The 23,221-nt window shown below is 43.6% G+C and overlaps 1 protein-coding gene, 1 non-coding gene and 1 pseudogene across 15 annotated transcripts in view; 1 reads left to right on the top strand and 2 right to left on the bottom strand.

Moving 5' to 3' along the window:
* Window positions 1-23,221, bottom strand: part of Mia2 (MIA SH3 domain ER export factor 2) — a 93,673-nt gene that overhangs the window by 46,245 nt on the left and 24,207 nt on the right. For 8 of the 14 annotated variants that reach the window (XM_028781696.1, XM_028781737.1, XM_028781723.1 and 5 more), the window contains 3 exons: window positions 8,682-8,813; window positions 6,244-6,265; window positions 6,066-6,154 (listed from right to left, as the gene is read on the bottom strand). In XM_028781696.1, the coding sequence (XP_028637529.1) occupies window positions 6,066-6,154; window positions 6,244-6,265; window positions 8,682-8,813 (243 nt within the window). Of the gene's footprint in view, window positions 1-6,065; window positions 6,155-6,243; window positions 6,266-8,681; window positions 8,814-15,374; window positions 15,493-15,842; window positions 15,900-17,078; window positions 17,229-23,221 lie in introns of those variants that run through there. The other 6 variants (XM_028781768.1, XM_028781758.1, XM_028781753.1 and 3 more) reach the window with 4 other exon arrangements.
* Window positions 7,266-7,898, top strand: LOC114633162 (annotated as a pseudogene).
* Window positions 10,670-10,791, bottom strand: LOC114634338. The gene has a single exon (XR_003713315.1). It is a non-coding gene; the product is annotated as a small nucleolar RNA SNORA26 (small nucleolar RNA).

The following is a 23,221-nucleotide window of genomic DNA, read 5'->3' on the forward strand; positions in this document are numbered from 1 at the left end:
TCATGTGGGCTTTCCCCTGGCACAGTCGATGTGACCCATCACTTCACCTGACCACACAAGCAAACAAATAACTCAAGTACACAGATCAAGAGAGCTCTGAACAAACTTCAGCATCCTTTTTTTACCAAGTCTTGCACAGATTTATGTATAAGAAGTCAGTCCCTCATCATGATAAAGGTCATTTATGAAAAATCCAGCCAATAGCAATAGAGAGGGGCTGAGAGCAGGGTAAGGGCATCACCTCCCCCAACAGCTGACTAACATAGTGCTGGGAGTCCTACTGAGAGCAGTTAGAAAAGAGATTCCAACAGTAACCAGATCAAAAAAGACTATCTCTATTTCCAGATAGCATATGAAATAGCTATCTTGGTTATCAACCTGACTACATCTGTAATCAACTAAAACCCAAACAGCTAGGTACCCCTTGACTTGACTGGATCATCTGAGTTGGGAAGACCATCCTAAACCTAGACCATACTTTCTGGTGGCAGCTCACATAAAAAGGTATGGAAAGAGGAAACTTTTGCTTTGTGCCTGCTTGCTCTCACTGTCCCTGGCAAGTTCATCTGTCCTGCTGCTGAGGCATTCCTTGCTAGTATTAGAACCTACTTCTTCGGGATTCTAAGGTATATGGACGACTCAGTCATCTGGCCCAGAGGATTGAACAGCTATCAGATTCTACGTTTTTCTGCTGGGAGACAGCTATTGTTGGACTAGCAGGACCACAGCCTGTAAACCACTCTTAAGAAGAGCCCCTTTCAATGTATATAGATTCATTTTATTAATTCTGTTCCTCTAGAAAATCCTAACTAATATAGCATGTTAAATGCAGAGAAACCTCTAAGGCTCCCCTCAAAACTACAAGTCTAACAAATGAATTCAATAAAGCAGCAGACAGTCCATGACAAATAATGAACTAGCTCAAAAAGGTACCAACAGCCTTGATTCACAGTGGTAGTTTAGAAGTGGTATTTGGGAGGCCAGGAATCAGGGTACAAGAAAGTCAGGATAATAATACAGAGGAGTAAGGGGCACAGAAAGGAGAAATAAGACTACCTAGAACCTCTCACATAAACACACCAGTCACACCAGACAGCAGCACTGAATCCTGCCAGAAGGTGCCCATTAAAGAGTGCAAGCAGACATTCACACCCAAGGCTGGACTCAGTGAGGACAGTGGACCACAACAGGCCAAACAGGAACAGGGAATCGGAGCGAGAGCCTTCCAGGGCCCACTACTCTTCAGACTCAGGACAGACCATGGGAAGCGCTAGCTTGGAGGCTGAATCTACCAGCAGAAGAGACCAGCTCAGCAAATTGCAGACATAAAAGTGTCAAAGATGGGGCCCAGGGCCTGTAGAACTCCAACAAGCCTCATTCTCCAGCCCCTGCTACTGCCCCACGGAACAAAGGATTCCTTGGAAACGGGAAGGAACTTGCAGAACTCAGAACAGTATCCAGATGGGACCAAGAGGCCCTGACAGCACAGTCTGTGGAGAAGTAGAAGCTAAGGGACTCACAACACCCCAGCCCAGGCACACCAGCGAGGAGCTACGCGAGTCACAGAAAACGTGGGTAGTACTGTGGTGCCGGAGGGAGCACTGACCAAGAACATAACACTCCACTTCATTTTATTCATTTGTGTTATTAATCTTTAATTTTAATCTTTAATTTTAATTTTCCAATTATTTATACATAATTTTTAATTCTTAATTTTTTCTATGAATACTTTTATTTCAGGTATTTGGTTCGTATGTGGGAACTAGCATCTTGGTGGGAAAGGTTCTTCAGTCTGTCCTTTTTTTTTTTCCTCTAAACCAAATACACAGTATTTCCTCTATTTCTTTCATACCTCTAATACATACGCATTTCCTCTTTTCTAATGTTCCCCCTGCCCCATCCCCTAGTCCCGTTTCATTCATCTCTTAAATACTGATACACAATATTCTCTCTATTGCTTTTCATACCTGGAACTCCTCTAATCCCAGCACTTAAGAGGCAGAGGCAGGCAGGTCTCAGTTCCAAACCAGCCAGGACTACATAGTGAGACATAGGCATTTTCCAAAGGCTTGGGTATTTCCTGAGAGTGCTGGGTCTGTGTTTGTTTTGGTAGAGTTGCCTACCTTCCACAGTGGTTGTGTCATTTTGCATTTCTACTAGTAGGTGAGGGTTCCAGCTTCTCTGTGTCCTAAGTGTGTGCTGTACTGTTGTTGGCGCGCTGGCTGAGTACTGTCATGGGCTTCACCAGCCTTTGCTTGGAGGCTAATGACACTGAGTATCTTTAAAGTTTATCTGCCCTTTGCCAACAAAGTGTATCTTCTTCTCTGCAGATACATTGTTTACCTGTTATTTATTTATGAGACAGCCTTACCAGTGTACCAGGCTGCCTTAGATTCTCCATCCTGCTTTGTCACTCTGAATGCAGATATTATAGTGTGTGCTGCCAGCTTAACACATCCTAGATACAGAGCCTTAACTAGATACATGATAACAAATACTGTGCTTGTCTGTCTTTCTTTCTCTTTTGAAACAGTCTCCTATTATAGCCCAGGTTGTCCTTGAACTTGTAGCTAGCTCTCTTTCTGCCCCAGCCTCCTGAGTGGGGGATTATTGGTATGAGGCACCATAGGTAGCTGTCTCCCCGATCCCCCCAGTATCTATCTATCTACCTATCTACCTATCTACCTATCTACCTATCTACCTATCTATCTATCTATCTATCTATCTATCTATCTATCTATCTATCTATCTCACTGCCCCCCTTTCTGTCTTTTTTTTTTAGACAGGGTTTCTTTGCGTCTTTGTGAAAGACAGCCCCGGCTTTCCTTCATGTACTTCTTTCACTTGGGCTTTGTATTAGCTTGCTAGGACAGGTGAATCTGTTGAGTACAAGGCCAGCCTGGTCTACAAAGTGAGTTCCAGGACAGGCAAGGCTACACAGAGAAACTCTATCTTAGAAAAAAGAAAAGAAAATGTCTAAACAAAGCATCCTATAGAGACAGAAAGCATGTAAGTAACTAGAACTATGTATAAAGTGGGAAAACTGGATGAAGAGTGATTAAAAAAAAATTAGCCGGGCGGTGGTGGCGCACGCCTTTAATCCCAGCACTCGGGAGGCAGAGGCAGGCGGATTTCTGAGTTCGAGGCCAGCCTGGTCTACAGAGTGAGTTCCAGGACAGCCAGGGCTACACAGAGAAACCCTGTCTCGAAAAACCAAAATAAATAAATAAATAAATAAATAAATAAATAAATAAATAAATAGTTTCTTTGGGGTAATAAATATGTCAAAAAGCTGACTGCTATCATGGGTATCCAAATGTATGAATATAGCAAAAGTCATTCCTCTATTTGCTTTGGAAAGGGCATGAAATTTTACCATGAAGCCTAAGATAACCTCACACTGGTAATCCTACTATAATCAAATTTGTAATGCTTTCAAAATGCTGGGCTTATGGTCATATATCACCTCAGCTGACTCACCTAGAAACTTCACATGGGCAAGTCAGCTGTGCTGTAGAAACTGTATCCCAACGAAGCTGTGGAACTAAACGAATCCTAGGACTTAGCAGGTAGAGGCAGGAGGATCCATAAGTTCAAGTTTATCCTCAGCTACATAGAGTTTGAGGCCAGCCTAGGCTACATGAGACCTTGCCTTAACAAAAATGGGTAGGGAGAGCGATAGAGGTGGGTCAGTGGTTAAAAGCATGTTTTACTCTTGCAGAGGACCTGAGTTTGGTTCCCAGCAACTATTTTATGTGGCTCACAAATTACTGTAACTCAAGCTCCAGGGGCATCTTCTGGACTCTGTACTCACATGTACACACACATGTACACACACACACACATGTAATTAGAAATAAAATAAATAATTTTTAAAAGAAGATATCTGGAAGTAAATCTAAGAAAAAAAACTGTTGCAAGCCTCAAAGATAATGTACTTTTAAAACTGAAGGAGGGGCTGGAGAGATGGCTCATTGGTTAAGATCACTGGTTACTCTCCCACAGAATCCCAGCACCCACATGGCAGCTCATAGCTGTCTGTGACTCCAGTTCCAAAAGATCTGATACCTTCTTCTAGATTCTGCAGACACTACATGTACATATGGCACAGACATACATACAGGCAAAACACCCATAAAATGTACATACATAAATGTATTTATTGCATAAATATACATAAAATATAATAAAAGAAAAGAAAAAAAAAAGACTACGTCAAATATGTTTAGCTGGGCAATGGTAACACGCGCCTTTAGTCTCAGCACTTGGGAATCAAAGGCAAGTGGATTTCTGAGTTCGAGGCCAGCCTGGTCTACAGAGTGAGTTCCAGGACAGCCAGGGCTACACAGAGAAACCCTGTCTCAAGAAAACAACAACAAAAACTTTAAAAAGCATATACAGAAAAATGGACTATAATCCACAGATAAGAATTCAACATTATAAAAATGTTTCCTTTGTGTGATGGTTTGTATATACTTGCCCCAGGGAATGGTGGGATTAGAAGTTGTGGCCCCGGTGGAGTAGGTGTGTCACTGTGGGTGTGGTTATGAGTCTCTCATTCTAGCTGCCTGGAAGTCAGGATTCTGCTAGCAGTCTTCAGATGAAGCTTCTCCTGCACCATGCCTGCCTGGATGCTGCCATGCTCCTGCCTTGATGATAACTGACTGAACCTCTGAACCTGTAAGCCAGCCCCAATTAAATGTGCTTTTTAAGAGTTGCTTTGGTCATGGTGTCTGTTCAAAGCAGTAAAACTCTGAGACACTCTGAAACTGGGTATGGTGACACCTTTATAATCCCAACACTCAAGCAAGGTCGCTGATGAATTTGAGGCCAGCCTAGTCTACAGAGCTAGTTCAGGAAGCCAGGACTATACAAAGAGAGCCTGTCTCTTTAAGTCTCAACACCTCAGAATGTGTCTGTTATTTGGAGACAAAGCCTTTAAATGGTAACTGGTTAAAACGAGGCAGTTAAGACGAGCCTAACATAATATGACTGGTATCCTAGGAGACCATCAGGACAGAGAGAGGCACAGCAAGCAGGCAGTTCCATCTACAGGTCAAAGGATAGGCCACAGAAGAAGCAAAGCCTGCAGACACCTCAATCTTAGACTCCTGTCTCCACAACTGTAAGGGAGTTCATTCCTGTTTGTAAAATGGCATTTGGTCACAGCAGCCCTAGCAAGCGAACACAAAGCCCAAATGAAAAAAGTAAATAAAGTCTCTACATGATAATAAATAAGAATACCTTTACATCCTTAATAGGCAAAAATCTCAAGCAGGAAGCAAAAAAAAAAAAAAAAAAAAAAAAAAAAAAAAAAAAAAACACAAGCAACAAAACCCAGACAAAATTACATTATATTAATTCTAAACTTGTTTTCTTAGACACCAAACAAAATAGAAATATAAGTCGCAGAAGATATTTGCAATCCATATATCTAAAAAAAAACTCTTACATATAATAGTTATAAAATGTTAATTTTTGTTGTTGTTATTTTGTCTTTTTTTTTTTTCAGAGCTGAGGACCTATCCCAGGCCTGGCACTTGCTAGGTAAGCACTCTACCACTGAGCTAAATCCCCAACTCCAATATAAAATGTTAAAAACGAAATAAAAACCCTGCTTCTATATGACATAAAGGGGATTACAAGTGTCTTTAAAAGGGCAGAAATGGGCCAGCAAGATGGCTCAGTAGTTAAGGAGCTTGCTACCAAAACTGACAACCTGAAGCCCAATCGGGAAAAGGAGAGGAGTGACTCTCCTACCTACCTACCCTATGACCAACCACACATGCGCACATGCACAGACACAAGTAGACACAAATAATAATAATAATGTAATTTTTTAAGGGTGAAAGAAACTTGAAAGGGCAACTTCACGAAAAGAATATCTAAATGACCAATAAATGAATCAAGGCGCTGCACTGTGTTAGTCAGGGAAGAGAAGGCTGAGAGACGAAGGTGAGAAGACACAGACAGCTCTGAGCCAGAGCTCAGAGGCGTTACGTCATCCACGGAGAAGCACTAAGCTCCACGGTCTGCCACCACCAGGATTCTCAGACATGCCTTACCTCCTTTTGAACAAAGCTGACTTTTTCAAGTAGTTTACATTTTTCTTCAATTAGTGCAGAAAGCTCAAGAGCAAGTTTTTTTTCTCTCCCTGAGGAAAAGAAAATTATTGTGACTAAACTATTCTGTTTTTAAATTATATACAACGATGAGTTCTCAAACAGGAAGATAACAACTTACCCACATAAAATCGGCTTCGAATCTGAAACAAATTTTTAAGAAAAGTATATTAAAACAAGTATACCTTCAAGTAAATCTATTTCACTTCTACTCCCGACTTGCTATGGCCTTCCCATAGTGGATTGCCCAGCAGCTTTCTAGTCTGACGAAAGCACTGCTACTAAGTCAGGAAAGTCAGGCCTCCCACTAAGACTGACACTATGTGTTATCATGTGAAAGGCTCTGAAGCAGCCTCACTCTGAAGACACCTTCACTCATTCCTGTTACTTCACTCAGACCCATGTTTCCCACACATCTTTGGCCCTAACACGAAGTATTTCAAGGACCCTATTATTAAGACTCCTACTGCTAATAGCCAAAATAAAACAGTCTAAGAAGGGCTCTAGACATGGACCGACTCTAAAAAACCCATTAGCCTTTTTCTTCCTTAAGCTTCAGCTTGCAGTGAAGGAAGGATAAACCCACTTGTGACAGCCCTGGGGCTGGAGCAAAAGGATCAAGGTAAACAAAGGGAAGATTTATATCACCTAGAAAAGACAGAGACAGAAAACTGGAAGAGAAAATCAAAAGGACAAGATATCCTGGGATGTGTGTAAACAGGAAATATAGGAAAGGCAACACGGGGTAGAGAGAGTCCTTCTGGAGGGCACCAGAAAACCATGAAGAAATCAGAATGGAGTCAGAAGCACAGGGCCAACATCTAAAAAGAGTCTCAGAAAGAAAGGATATGGTAGGACTCTCTCTCTTTTTTCTTTCTTTTTTCTTTTTTCTTTTTTTTTTTTTTAAAAAAGTAACTATGGGAATAAGCGATAGAGGGACAGGGGTACATCTACACAGCAAGCAGATCTGGGACAAGGGTGCATCTATAAGCAGGGGGGATGGGAATTAACCATCTGATTATTAACTGAATGAGTGGCCATGTTTTTTATTCTAAATTGGGAAGTAGATACGTCTGCTGGCTTTTTATACTGCTAAAAACAAACACAGACGAGTAGTGGTCATGCTCCCAATACATCGCAATCATGTCTATTATGTCCTATAATGGAGGGGCCGTCATGGCCATGAAAGGAAAGAACTGTGTGGCCATCGCTGCAGACAGGTGTTTCGGGATCCAGGCCCAGATGGTGACCACGGACTTCCAGAAGATCTTTCCCATGGGTGACAGGCTCTACATAGGCCTGGCCGGCCTGGCCACTGACGTCCAGACAGTTGCCCAGCGTCTCAAGTTCCGACTGAACCTGTATGAGCTGAAGGAAGGTCGGCAGATCAAGCCTTACACCCTCATGAGCATGGTGGCCAACCTCTTGTATGAGAAACGGTTTGGTCCCTACTACACAGAGCCTGTCATTGCTGGCCTGGACCCGAAGACCTTTAAGCCCTTCATTTGCTCTCTGGACCTCATTGGCTGTCCCATGGTGACGGACGACTTTGTAGTCAGTGGTACCTGCTCCGAACAGATGTACGGGATGTGTGAGTCTCTCTGGGAGCCCAACATGGATCCAGAGCACCTGTTTGAAACCATTTCCCAGGCCATGCTGAACGCTGTGGACCGGGATGCCGTCTCAGGCATGGGCATTGTTGTCCACATCATTGAGAAAGACAAGATCACTACCAGAACGCTGACGGCCCGGATGGACTAACCTGTGCTCTAGATGGACTAACCTGTGCTCTGGTCCCATCTCCCTTTTGTTGTTTTTCTTTTTAATAAAATTGCCTTTCTTTCAAAAAAAAAAAAAAAACACAGACAAAAAGGAGTGGAGGGGAGTGAAGGGGGAACAGGAGGAAGAGGAGGAGAAGGAGGAAGAAAAGGAAGAAGAGGAGGAAGGGGAAAGAAGGAAGAGGAGGAAGAAGAGGAGGAGGAAGAGGAAGGAGAAAGAGAAAGGAGGAGGAGGAAGAAGAGGAAGAAGAGGAGGAAGAGGGAAAGGAAGAGGAAGAAGAGGAAGAGGAGGAAAAAGAAAGAGGAGTGGGGTTTTGGTACTAGTGTGTACTATCCCTACAAAGAAAACCCTTTAAGAATCCTTACATATAAAAACATTTCTCTGAATTCAGTTTCTAATAACCACATATTACCCAGAAAACTATGACCTAACTTATTTCCCTGAAATAACAATTAAGTTTCTCCAATTCGTTGTTTAAAGACAGAATGAGGGCTGGAGAGACAGCTCGGTGCTTAAGAGCACTCGTTACTCTTGTGGAGGACCAGGGCTCAATTCCCAATACCCAAAGTAGTCACAACCTTCTGTAACTGTAGTTCCAGAGCATCCAATGCCCTCTTGTCACCTCCGTGTGTACAGGGTACACATGTGATACATAGACATATATGCAGGCAAAGCATTCATACACATAAAATAAACCTAAAAAAAAAACAAAACAACAACAAAAAAAAAACTTGGAAAAACCCAGACTGAACATTCTCTCAGCATGCAGTAGTTACTTACTGATCGGAAGCCTCTCCACAGAAACAAGACAGTGGCAAGCAGTCCAACGGTAAGCACACATACTGCCAATTCCAGTGAAAAACCATCGGGGTTAAAGTTGGCTCTCATATCTTCAGGCAATGCTGCCACAACCTTCAAGACAGAGGAAGGCAGAAGGTAAAGCCTGTAAGCACGCACCTTCCACAGTAGGATTACAAAGGCAGGTACAGGAGGCTGAGGGCAACTCTATGAATACAAAACAGGCTGCCAGATAACAGGAAGCGTTTCTGCCTCTGACCACTTCCTTCTGACTTCTGACGACTTACAACTGCTCTCACCGGGTGAAGAGCAACAGTGTGGTGAGACAATGGTTTTCAAACCATTGAGAAATTATGAAGGAACTGCTCAGAGCTTAACTCGGGAAGGTACAAGGATACGGAGACTGCCGAGAAAAGATTATCAGCCACTGACTTGGGGCAGGGGGAGGTTCTTGACTTCAAACTCCTATCTATATGCAATGGGGTAAAAGCAGCTCTCGTTTGTCTGACGTAGCTGTCATCTATGAGTCTTACTGCCTCCATCTGCTAACCTAGGCCTAGTCCTGGTAACTTCTACCTTCCTTACAATCTTTTCTCGGCCAGAATGTTTTCAGCCTCTGAGACCTGCTGCTGAATAAGCTCACTCCTTCCTAGTTCTTTCTGATCTCTGGCTTTCTGGTTCAACTCAGCTGTTCTGGCTCAAACTCCTCTCCAAGCTGACTGATTCAATCTGCCTTCTCTCGGCCTCTGACTGAATTGCTCTGTTTGGCCTCAAACGAACTTTAGCAATACATTCTAATCTTCTGGCTCCTTCATTCTTTGGCTTGTTCTGTCCTCACAGGTATTTCGTTTGTTCTCTCTCTACAGCCTGTCTCTGTACAACTGTCCTGGTAAAACCGCCTTCATCACCTTTTTTCTCTCTATACTGCTCTCTCTTAAGTAGCTTCTCTGTCCTCTCTCTTCTTGTGAGAGTCGGGCATATCAAATCTGTCTCTGGTTCTTCACTTTGTCTGCCACTCAATTACACATCACTTTTCAAACATGGTTGTTTCATTCTACAAACTAACTTTACCTTCACTGTTTGGAACTAAAGATGTACACGAAAGGTGTGTCTGTATTCCAGCCAGAGAGATTAAAGGCGTGTGCTAAGGCTGAGCGGGACTAAAACTAGAAACAGATTTTTTTTTTTCAGTAAAAAAGAAAAAAAAAAGTCAGGTTTCACAGTGTGAACAAATATCCTGCAATACATTGGGTTTGACAAAAAAAATTTCCCTACAGGGGAGACACACAGGTCTGCAGTTTGCTGAGTGGGAGTAGGAAGGTAGTCATAAAACAACTGACAGAGCTTTGAATCTGAGATTTGAATCCTTCCCTCCTATTTCTCCTTACCCTGGGTTAAAATAATTCAGTTTGCTCACAAGGACAGATATTCAATAGAAAGCCACTGTTCCCACCACCTCTCCTCAAAGCCCATGACAATATAAGCCAGGCCTCATTACATCCTTCTGAGAGGCTCTTCTGCATCACAGCACTTGAGGCTCTTTGAAAAAGAACCCAAGGAATATTAGGCTTGGTTCTTTTCAGGTATCAGCACAGGTGGGCTAGACCCTCCACAGAAACCTTTTCCTGGGAGCCTGACAAACACACAAACAAACCCTCTAATGGTTACTCTTTTTAAAATCTGTTTTTAGCTATTGTGTCTACACACCCTCCTTCCAAGTTTCTATCTAGTTTATTAACATAATATTACAAAAGCATGAGCCGGGCAGTGGTGGCGCACACCTTTAATACCAGCACTTGGGAGGCAGAGGAAGGCGGATTTCTGAGTTCGAGGCCAGCCTGGTCTACAGAGTGAGTCCCAGGACAGCCAGGGCTACACAGAGAGACCCAGTCTCGAAAAACCAAAAAAAAAAAAAAGACCATGTAATATTATGTCTTTTTTATTAATCCCTGTATGTTTATTCTTTTTTCAGCTGTGACTCCAGACAGGATCCAAAGAAGAGGTGTGGAGCCTCTTCTCTGGGTTTTATGGAGAGTTTCTTTACCCTTCTGTGTTAGCCTCTTAAAGTACAGCATCAACCTTAAAAGGGCACAGGAAAGGGTGAAACGCCTTTTATCCTACTCCTGTCTCTCTTCTTCACTTCAGACACCAATGCCCAGAAATGAGGTCTCACACTCCCAAGTAAGGAGCTTCTGCCTACTGGGTCACAAGGACAGATACTCGAGAAAAGGTAACTCTTGCCACCATCCCTCCCCAAAGGCTCTAACTGCATAATCAAAACCGCTTCACATTGCTTCTCCTGAAACACTCTACACCTTGCGGCTGAAGGCTTGCAGCTGATTACATATTTCGCCTCCTCCTGGGTCAGCTCAAAACTCTTCCCCCCTCAGTGGCCCCAGATTCTAACTGGTCATAAACAAATGATACCAGATTAAAAAAAAATACTTTAAGACAAAAACTGTTACTAAGAACAAAGAACGACAACATGTGATGGCAAAAGCTAGCTCAGTTTTAAGATAGAGGTTATATTTTACTCAACAGAAGAACCACAAAATAAAGGAAAAAACAGATAACTTGTCAATAACTTGTCGTTAGGAATTTCAAGATCTCACTTTCAATGAGTCAGCTCGAAGAGATGGCTTGGAACAACCCTACACACCTACCAGATCTTATATACACAACAGCAGCAGCAAAGACACTCTCGGCTGTACACACAAGGGTCTTCAGAACAAATCCATACATTAAGCTAAAATAAAGCTCAATATACTTTTTAAAATATAAAATCACACAGCCCAGCCCTGAGAGATGAGTGAGCAGGTACATTTACTGCTATTGCAGAGGACCAGAGTTCACAACATTCCCACAGTCCATGTCAGGCAGTTCACAACCGCCTGCCGCCTGCTGCCTGCCTGCAACTCCAGATCTAGGAGCTCTGACGTCCTTCCTCTTCTGGCCTTCTCAGACACCTGAACTCACAGGCACAAACACACAGAGACACGTACACACATACGCATAATTTAAAATACTACAAAATAACATTCAAATCTTGAGAAGTGTGTAATCTCTGATCACAGTAAGTTGAAATTAGCGATCAAAAACAGAAGGAGGGGCTAGTGAGATGGCTCAGCAGTTAAAAGCGTGTATTTGTTGTTCCTGTAGACGAAACAAGTTTTGGTTCCTAGCATCCATATGGTGGCTCACCACTATCCACAACTCCAGTTCCAGGATCTGACTGACACCTCTTCTGTCCTCCACCAGACCAGACACACAAGATACATGGTGTACAGACGTGCATGCAAGTAAAATACTCAATACACATAAAATAAATCATTTTTTAATTTTTTTAAAGAAATCTGAAAATTTTACAAATGTGGAAATATACTACTATGAAAACAGATCAATGAAAACTTACGTCATGAGGGACATTATTTTGAGTTTAGGTACATTAGTGCCACAAGCCCTTATGATAAAGTCAGAGAACAACCTCAGGTTTTTGGTTCACACCTTTCACTCTGTTTGAGATCGGCTTTCCTATGATCCACTGTCACACGCACCAGGCTAGCTAGCCCATAAGCTTCTGAAGAGGATCCTGCTCTTCCTCCTATAAACCAGTGGGGATATCGAGGATTAGAGACACGCATGCTGTGTCCAGCGTTTAATGTGGGTTTGAGGACCTACACTCAGGCCACCAGGCTTGTCCTGCAGTCCAACTAGGGAAGTTAGAATCTATTTCCAGGAGCTGCAGAGATGGTTCAGCCGTTAAGATTTCTGATTGTTCTTCCAGAGGACCCAAGTTCAATTCCCAGTACTCACACGGTCCGTAACTCAAGTCCCATGAAATCTGACACCTGGCATCTCCAGGTTCTGCAAACATACTGGTGCACAGCCATATATGCAGGAGCAAACCACCCATACACGTAAAATAAAAATGAAATACTTTCAGATTAAATTGAAAAAAAGTAACACAACAAACCTTACTAGGATGCAGCTAATGCAGTGCATGAAAGGGAAATTTATAAATGTAAAACCTTTTTTACGCCTGTGGGTGCCACTCCCTGGACCTTCAAGTTTCTCTATCATTGGGGGAGGGGATAGTGAATTCCAGCTGCAGGCTGGTTTGGTTTTTAACAGGCTGTCAGCCCAAAGTGGCTATTAGCATACCAAGGGTGTGGATCTCTCCGTCTCCCAGAAGCTGAGATTACAGGTGTGCCAGCAGTGGGCTTGCATATGCATTAACCTTAAAGGCTCATGTGTGCCTAGTACCCCATGAAATACTTGTAGCACCATGCCTGCCTGTGCTGTACAGTTAACTCTGGGTAAAATGGATTAGCCCTCAATTTAACAATTTAACGGTTGTTAGCTAGGATGCTCTTGTTTCTCTGGTTGTGGTATCTTGAGTAGAACCAACATGACCAGGTAAGTTCCCCATTTGGCTGTCATACAGGAAAGTGCCCAGGGCATAAATGCTTATCTAGGGTGTCCAGGTACTGTGCTGGTTTGTCAAGCAGAGTTCATTTTTCCTGCATGTATGTGTAGTATGTGTATCAGTGTTTCTGGAATCCAGATGAAGGTTCCCTGGCACTGGACTGCCATGTGTGTGCTACGAATTGAACCAAGGTCCTCTGGAAGAGCAACCAGTCTCTTAACCACTGAGAACCACTGAGCCATCTCATCTCCCCAGCCCCCAAACTTACACCTAATGTTTCAGTAAAGTCTTGTTCTCATGAAGAAAAAAAAAAAAACCTTTTTTAAAAAAGTTACTGGGCCAAGAAGATGACCCAGCCACCCGACAAGTAATGTCGATAGAAAATCCACAGCTAATACCATATTAAAAGTAAGAGAACGGTTCCCTAAAACCAGGAACAAAAATATCAACAAAGCTCACTGAGGCACAAAAAAAAAGTGTGGAAAATCTGACAGCCTCATTCCCTCTCATGTCCCTCATTACCAACCTTATAAAAGCCAAATATCGGTAACTGTTCCCTGTGTATGTATTATATGTGTACATGCGTGTACATGCACAAAAAGGCCAGAGGTGAACACGGAGATGTCTTTCCCCATCTCAATCACTGAACCTAGAGCTCACCCATTCTGTGCTAAGCTGGTGACCAGTGAGCCCCTGGGATTCCCCTGCACACACCTCCACCCAGGGCTAGAGTTAGAGGTTCCCTGCACGCCTAGCATTTAATGTGGATGTGGGCTCCAAATCCAGGTAATGCTTGCACAGCAAGCCCTCTACCCACTGAGCCATCTCCCCGGGCACTAATTGTTGATTTCAATGAAGGGCGATGTGTATGACTTGAAATGATCTCTCATCTACAATATGATTCTCTTCCCATGAACCCCATCTCAGTAACTGACACAGCCAGAAATTTAGGAGTATTCTAGATTCTCCCCACAACCCACCCCGCTCCACATCTACTCAAGAAAGTTAGACTCAATTAGCTCTTCCTAGTTCTCCATTTAGGACCAAACCTATCCTTATCGTGGTCACTTCTTCTGTTTTGAGTTTGTTTTTTGTTGTTGTTTGTTTTTTTCCCCCCTGACATCTGGGCGACATACTACCACCGTGAAAATCTACAGTAGCCAAAACACTGAAAAGCCTTCAAGGGCTCTCCGGCACCCCACAGCGGTCCTTAGGACCCACTTGTCTACAGCAGGCCTCACTTCACCTCACATCCTTGGCTCACTTTATACTGAGCAGCAGAGCTCCTGAGCACGCCAGTTTAGTTATTTGCTCAGCCCGTTAAGACTTTCCCAACTTCCCAAGAATATATAATCTCTCCGACTCCTTAATTCGTATGTGTGCTTGTATAAGCAACCGGTTTCTACTATGAACTAATTGTGTGTCTTCTTTTTCCTTAAAAGACAACAGGATGCCAGTGACAAAACCCTTAGCTCACTTAGAACCTCCACAGAACTTCTTTTCATTCACGGGTGGGCGCATTCACTCTGCTACACTTGGAAAGATAAATGAAACACGGGCATGGCAACACTACTTTAAATTCACAAAACAAGAAGGTAATCCGAACTGCTTAATCAGAACAGCCGCAGTATTTAAATGTTCTTTGTAAAAAATACAATGCAGTTTTCAAAAACTGGGGAGAGGCGTGTCCCAAAAACATATCATCATCATCAACAAGAAGAACAACATACCTACAAACACGGAGAAAAACCTCTGCCACCTGATTACAAAATGAAACAGACAAAAATATACTTTGGATCCTGAGCGTTCGCTATCTCTAGAGTTTACAAGAACACCTTTTACATTCGCGATGCAAAAAAGAGGAAGGACGTTATGGTTAAAGCATTTCAGAAGGGCATTCTTTCCTGAGGAAAAATAATGCAGAATTAAAATCTCAGTTCCGGCCCCAGCTTAGGCGTCCGCTTAAAACAAGAAGTTTCATCACCGAGAAACTCCAGTTTCCGGCGTCAGAAGAACCACGTGTAACTGACCCCAGTTCAAAATAAATGACATTCAGGTAATTGACTCTGGGGTCGGGAACAAAACAGGCTCTCCTTTGGGACGTCCACATCGCCTTCCCAATCCCCGGACCCCTTTCCCTGCGGCGAGCAGCGGCCGAGTACAGGCCGGGCGGGAGCGTTTGAGCTCCGGCTTCCCTGCCGCAGCCGCTCCGCCCCACCGGGCCCGCGGCTCCGGAGTCCGGGACTCACCCGGCGCAGCTGCTCCAGAACCCGCAGCGCGCAACCAGCCGCCGCCCAGGGCCCCGCCATCTCCGCGCCCACAGGCGGAGGCCTTGCAGCCGGCCGGCCGGCCAGCAGCAGGCCCGGCGCGGTCGGCGCAGCGCTGGGAAGGCGAGCGCACTGGCGGCCGGCGCGCACCACTGCGGCCCTGCGGGGGGAGCCCGCTTCGCACCCCCGGCCTTGGTCTCGCCGGCGCGGCGGAGACGCCCCTTCTGCTGCACGAGCTCCGCGGCCACGTCCTCGCTCGAGCTTAAAGGGCCCGCGCGCCGCTCCCGTGTCTTCAACCTCGGAGCACGAGGAGCCGGAGCGTGCGGCTGCACCCTTCCACCCCGAGACCTAGGGCGCGGTCTCGGGGTGAGGAAAGTCTCGCGTCCTTCACCCTAGCTCCCCGCGCACCCACGCCGGCTCCTCTAGAACCTGAGCCCCACGCTGTCGTACCCTGGGGGACCCCTCCGTCACAGAGTCGCGGGCCTCCGCCATAATTGTGGCCCGCGGCGCACGAGCCGGCGCGTCCCGCTGTGCGAGTCCGAAGTGCGGACTCTGGACACGAAGGCGTTCGGGTCAACTGTGTGGTCCGGTCAGAGTTTAACCTCTCCGGGGCAAGCACACGTCGGTCCTCGGGCCAGCGTCCGGCTTCGCTCGCTCACCTGTGTCCACCTGGTGGGCGCTGGCCAGGCGCCACAGTCTGAAACTGCACCAGCCCTAGGGACCGGAGTGCCAAATCAAGCCCGTGTGGACTCGTGCCCGACACGAGGAGTCCTCAGCAAAGAACTAAATGTAGCAGCTTGCCCTCTAAATTTAGGGCCCTATTTTTAGAGCCATTGCACGAACTACGGGGAGAGACGATTTTGAAACGTAAGGTTTAAAAGATAACCTGTCTCTAGGGTATGTCTTCTTTACCTACCCGATCATTCTTATCCAAACTAATGCAAGTCTTCAGAGAAGAAACTCAAAAAGGAGCAGCCTCCCACGAGAACTTGATAAAATCGTAAACCCTTGTAGATTTCCCTTATAGTAAACACATCCCTTTCATGCCACAAGCACTCACAAAGAAAAGTCAGAAACAGCCATGGTTGCACCCAGTGACTTCTAAGACCAAACTGAGGCCTACTTTGTCCATACTGAAACTGTTCTTTGCCACATCACCCTAGGGAGTTTCAGAAACTGCTACTATCAGGAGATAGCAGAAGTTGCTCAATACTCCCGTTTTAAGGTAGAGCCCAACTTTTTGTACATGTCGGACTCTGTTGAAATCAGCTTATATGAATACTAAAGTCAGAAAAGAAGGGTGTTTAAATTTTTTAGAAATTTCAGAAGTGTTTAAGGTTCATTTAGGATACTATATTACTCAACTAAAAATTTTACAATGAGTCTTAGCATTTTAAACAGACTCTACAATCTTATTGGGCTTTTAGGATTTGTAAACAGAAAAGAAGAACCTTGCTTAGGTCAGCCTATCTTCCTTATGTTAATCTGTGCCCGTTTCCAAGAATCTGCAATCGTTCTCATCCCAAATGCTAAAAGCATAAATGAGACAAGTGAAGTTTTCAAAAGAAGAAAAAAAACCCAAGCGTACCTATAGCAAAAATTTCTCCATAGCAAAAAAATAGTAATCAATCACTGCAAATTCCCAAATCTAACTTTTGAACACATTACAGACGCGTAGACACTTACCTCGTCACCCAGTCCTTCCGATTCCATTTCTTAGGTAATTCATGTTAAAATACCCGAACATGTAACTAAACCTCTCCAGAATACTTCATATCCTTGAGAAAGAGTCCAGATTTTAATACCTTCTGCACCTCTGTTTCCACACAGTGTGATCCTGTTTTGACACTGTGACGGAGGGGGTACTATAGGTGGAGCTGTGACTACCAACCAGTAATCCAATTTCATGGACCTCGTAACTTGTTAGATATATGCGTGCACACATGCCTGCACATATGTATTTTGTTAAATATTACACATCGCACACATTAAAATCCACAATTGGAAAGAAAAATCCTAAGATTGAAACTGCTGAAACACTGAATATTTTATTCTAGTCTGTTCATATAGAGTTCATAATTTCTACCAAGGGAACAATATTCAGAGACTGTTTTCCATAAGTAAACGTGAGATTTTTACTATCTTATAAAGGACATGCTCTCAAGAAAACGGACAGTTGTACCAACTTAGATAAAGACAAGTGAATCATAGGCAAAGTCATAGTGACCTGTCCCCTGAACCTTCACCCAGCTGATACCATGTTCTGAAAGATATCTGTACTCCCCCTGAACACCCACGCTCCAGTGTCATCCCCTTCCCCACGTCCTGCCTTGTTGTGTTTATAACCCCTGTGTGAATAAGTAAAAATCATAATTTGATGTTAAAAAAAAAAAGAAAATGGACAGTAAATGTAATTAGTGTTCATATCAACTATGATAAAACATCCAGGCACTCTAGACACTTGCTAACCAGAAAACCCAGTCCACTGCCTAGACACTAGTTTCCCTCATGAAGGCCCTACCTATGTCAAAGCTGTAAGGACTGGCTGCTCCCGCTTAGGTAAGCACTGATGTTACACACATATGCACTTCTCTCTGGGAAGGAACTCAGCAAGTCGTACCACATTGCTATTCTCTGAATCTGTGATGTAAGCGTTGTTCTCAGGATATAGTGAATCAGGAGCTACCTGTTCAACAGGAGCTGGGCAGTCTCCTTGCTTATTCCTACAGAAGCATTCAGGGGAGGAGTAGATAGATGTTAGGACTTCAAGAGGCTCCGTGTCTATAAGATAAAGTTGCTAAGAAGTTGTGTGTCCTTCTATTTCTCAAGTGATACAAGAAAGGTCCGTCTACACAAAATCTACCTGGAATACTAATTACTTGAAACAATCACCTCAAACAATTAGGGAGGGGGGAAAAGAACCCCTTTCCCTCAAAATTAACTGGAAAATTGCTCCAATGTTTTGTTTACTGAAGCCTTTAGGACCTTTGTTATATGTGCATCAAAGCTGTGCCCAGATTGCTAGATTTCAGGTGTGTTAGAAACTCTTCAGAACACCTAATCCAATGATTCTGGGCTGACAGCCTGAGGGGAGGCAAGCTGTTAGAATGCCCGGGAAGCAGTTGAACAGTACAAGTCTGCCTTCCTCTGCCTTATCCGGCTGAGCTCCAGTTTACCACACGAGAGCAGTCTAGACTACAATCTTTCAGTGTCCAAGAGAATCCAGAATTTTTAAATGAAGCCACATTTTAGATATTGACAGTTGATCTGAGGCTGGGGAGGAGTGTGTGTGTGTGTGTGTGTGTGTGTGTGCGCGCTGTTCCTTGTGTTTCTTGTTACCATTGTTTTCAGTGCTGGGGAATTAAGCCTTCTGTGAGCAAAGCAGGTTTTTCCTCCACTGAGTACATCACCAGCCCAACAATAGCTTTTGGGAGGATTGTTTGTTTTTCAAGACAGGGTTTCCCTATGAAGTCTTAACTGTCCTGGAACTTGCTCTGTAGACCAGACTGGCCTCAAACTCAAAGAGACCCACCTGCCTCTGTCTCCTGAGTGCTGGGATTATAGGTGTACATCACCACCACCCAGGCAAAGATATTTCAACAGAGTTGAAGGCTTCATTCTGACTAGTGAGTATCATTAGTACTAGTTTTTCTCCTAACCTGACTAACATTTGTAATCATCTTTAAGACTGAGTCATACAAAAAAAAAAAAAAAAAAAAAAAAAGCAATGATCTTTCTGGATCTTTTCATTTTATAATATCTACTTTCTAGAACCTAACAAAGAAAATTAAATGAGAAGGGGCTTCTTAAAGAAACGTGATGAAGTCAGGCATGGTGGCTCATGTCTGTGATACCAGCACTTGGAGGGTGAGGCAAGAGGATCTGACATAGCCACAAGATTGAGAACAGCCTGAGCAGACCTTGTGGTAGCACCCTATGACTACCTACTACACTACCTAAGCCACCTCCTGGGCAGACCTTGTGGTAATAGTCTCTAACTATTATATTCCAATATTACAATTATTCTTTTTCCTGCTTTCATTTTCCACTGAACTCCCAGAAAGCAACCTACAAAGTAAATGAGCAGATAAAATGTCTCCTCCATTAACTTGGAGGTAACAGTAAAGAAGTTTGCAAATGATTTTTTTTCTTTTTCCTTTTTCTTTTTTTTTCTTTTCTTTTTTCTTTTTTTTTTTGGTTTTTTTTGTTTGTTTGTTTGTTTGTTTTTGTTTTTCGAGACAGAATTTCTCTGTGTAGTCCTGGCTGTCCTGGAACTCACTCTGTAGACCAGGCTGGCCTCGAACTCAGAAATCCGCCTGCCTCTGCCTCCCAAGTGCTGGGATTAAAGGCGTGCGCCACCACCGCCTGGCTGGCTAACATTTTTAAAGACATATTTATTTTTATTTTATGTGAGTGTTTTGCCTGCAAATATGGGTGTGCCTGGTGCTAGCACCAGGAGAGGGTGCTGGAGCCTCTGCAGCTAGAGTTACAGATGGTTGTTGATAAGGCCTAGGTGACGTGCTAAGCCCTGATAACTGTTTAACTGTGTCACCTGCCGTCTTGTGCTGTTACTAATGTCATAAGAAAACTTTGTGCTGTTACTGCTGCTACTAAGAAACTTTCTCATGCCCAAGTTGATTGTATATTCTGTGCCCTTGAACTTTACAACGGAAGTCAGTTAGAACTTCTTTGTATAGTTAGCCACAATAAGCTGGGACTGGAACCAACCACCCAGTAGCACTTCCTGCACCTGTGAACAACCTTTTAAGGTATATGCTTTTATAAGCTGCTCCTGGGATGGATCCCAACGTAACAGAGACACCTGCACCAATATAAGAAACTATTTGGAACAAGACTTCGATTTTGAGTAAGGGTTGAGTAAAGTTTAAGTTCCCAAGACCTTCCTGAGAAACAGACATCCTACTTGGCAGAAAGAAGCATGCACATGGGTAACTGACAACCTAGTTGACAAGTTAAGACATGGATGTTAAACAAGGCAAGTACCCTGCCATAGTTGAATACACCAACCAGTGGGAACAGGTACTGAACAACAAAGACGTGTTCCATGTTCCTAAAGAAATACCTTTTCACTAAAGCCTGATTGGTGGAATAACTTGGCACAGATGTTTGTGGATTTTAGGCTTAAAAGCCCTGTAGGATCTTAACTGAAGGTCATGGTTCAGCTCCGGAGTCTGACCTTTGGCCTTGATCGATCAGTCATGGGGTGTATGCTCAATAAACTATCCAAGTATGACTGAGCTCACTGTTCATGTGGTTTGTGAGGCAACTCCTGAACCCCAACAATTGTAACCTGACTTCTGGGTGCCAGGAACTGAACCCAGGTCACCTCAAGTACAGCAAGTCCTTTTAACCACTGAACCATCTCTCTAGTGCCCCCTCTCTTTTTTTGATATGGGGTTTCATTGTGTAGCACCCCCAGCTCCAACTCAATCCTCTTGCCTCTACTTTTCAAATGCTGGTATTGGAGGAATACAACATCACATCTAGCTGATAGTCAAATTAGCAACAAATGAGATATGTGAACAGAACTAGGAATTTTTGCTATAGTGGAGTTAAGTTTTACAGTACTAGTTGGTTTCCTATTCTTTTTTCTTTCTTGCTATCCTTTTTTTAATTGGATATTTTATTTACATTTCAGATGTGATCCTCTTCCTCCATCCTACCCCCCAACCTCCTATCCCATGCCCCATCCTCCTGCTTCTATGAGGATGAGCCCCCACCCACCCTCCCACCTCCTCACCCACAAATTCCCCCACACTGGGGCATCCAGCCTTCACTGGACCAAGGACTTCCTCTCCCACCTATGCCTGACAATGCCATCCTCCCCTGCATATACAGCTGGAGCCATGGGTCCCTCCCTATGTGCTCCCATGCTGGTGGTTTAGACTTTGGGAGCTCTGGTTGGTTGGTATTGTTGCTCTCCCCATGGAGCCACAAACCTTTTCCGGCTCCTTCAGTCTTCTCTCTCACTCCTCCATTGGGAACCCCATGATGAGTTCAGTGGTTAGCTGTGAGCATCCACCTCTGCATATGTCATACTCTGGCAAACCTCTAAGGAGACAGCTACATCAGGCTCCTGTCAGCATGCACTTCCTCGAATCCACATCAGCGTCTACCTTTGGTGACTGCACATGGGATGGACACCTAGGTGGAACAGTCTCCAGATGACCCCTCCTTCAGTTTCTGTCCCACACTTTGTCTCCATATTTGCTCCCATGAGTATTTTGTTAGTCCTTCTAAGAAGGACCAAAGCACCCACACTTTGGTCTTCCTTCTTCATGAACTTCATGTGGTCTGTGAGTTGTATCTTGGGTATTGCAAGCTTTTGGGCTAATATCCAATTATCAGTGAGTGCATACCATGTGTGTTCTTTTGTGATTTGGTTACCTCACTCAGGATGATATTTTCTAGTTCCATCCATTTGTCTAAGAATTTCTCGAATTCATTGTTTTTAATAGCTGAGTAATATTCCATTGTGTAAATATACCACATTTTTCTGTGTCCTTTCCTCTGTTGAAGGACATCTGGGTTCTTTCCAGTTTCTGGCTATTATAAATAAGACTGCTATGAACATAGTGGAGCATATGTCCTTGTTATATGTTGGAGCATCTTCTGGGTATATGCCCAGGAGTGGTATAGCTAGGTCCTCAGGTAATACTATGTCCAATTTTCTGAGGAACCACCAAACTGATTTCCAGAGTGGTTGCACCAGCTTGCAATTCCATCAACAATGGAAGAGTGTTCCTCTTTTTCTACCTCCTCACCAGCATCTGGATCACCTGAGTTTTTTATCTTAGCTATTCTGACTAGTGTGAGGTTGAATCTCAGGGTTGTTTTGATTTGCATTTCCCTGATGACTAAGGATGTTGAACATTTCTTTAGGTACTTCTCGGCCATTCCAGTTTCTTCAGTTGAGAATTCTTTGTTTAGCTCTGTATCCCATTTTTTAATAGGGCTATTTAGTTGTCTGGAGTCTAATTTCTTGAGATCTTTGTATATATTGGATATTAGCCCTCTATCAGATGTAAGATTGGTAAAGATGTTTTCCCAATCTGTTGGTTGCCATTTTGTCCTATTGACAGTGTCCTTTGTCTTACAGAAGCTTTGCAATTTTATGAGGTCCCATTTGTCAATTCTTGATCTTAGAGCATATGCCAGTGGTGTTCTGTTCAGGAACTTTTCTCCTGTGCCTAGGTATTCGAGGGTCTTCCCCACCTTCTCTTCTATTAGTTTCAGTGTATCTGGTTTTATGTGAAGGTCCTTGATCCACTTGGACTTGAGCTTTGTACAAAGAGATAAGAATGGATCAATTTGCATTCTTCTACATGCTGAGAAGAATACATGCTCCAGTTAAACAAGCCCCATTTGTTGAAAATGCTGTCCTTTTTCCACTGGATGGTTTTAGCTCCTTTGTCAAAGATCAAGTGACCATAGGTATGTGGGTTAATTTCTGGGTTTTCAATTCTATTCCATTGATCTTCCTGCCTATCTCTGAACCAATACCATTCAGTTTTTATCACTATTGCTCTGCAGTACAGCTTGAGGTCAGGGATGTTGATTCTCTCAGAAGTTCTTTTATTGTTGAGAATTGTTCTCACTATCCTGGTTTTTTTGTTATTCCAAATGAATTTGAAAATTGCTCTTTCTATCTCTATGAAGAATTGATTTGGATTTTGATGGGGATTGCATTGAATCTGTAGTTTTTGGCAAGATGGCCATTTTTATTATATTAATCCTGCCAATCCATGAGCATGAGAGATCTTTCCATTTTCTGAGATCTTCGATTTCTTTCTTCAGAGACTTGAAGT

Source organism: Grammomys surdaster, unplaced genomic scaffold, assembly GCF_004785775.1.
Source record: "Grammomys surdaster isolate TR1022 unplaced genomic scaffold, NIH_TR_1.0 98, whole genome shotgun sequence".
Taxonomy (NCBI): Eukaryota; Metazoa; Chordata; class Mammalia; order Rodentia; family Muridae; genus Grammomys; species Grammomys surdaster.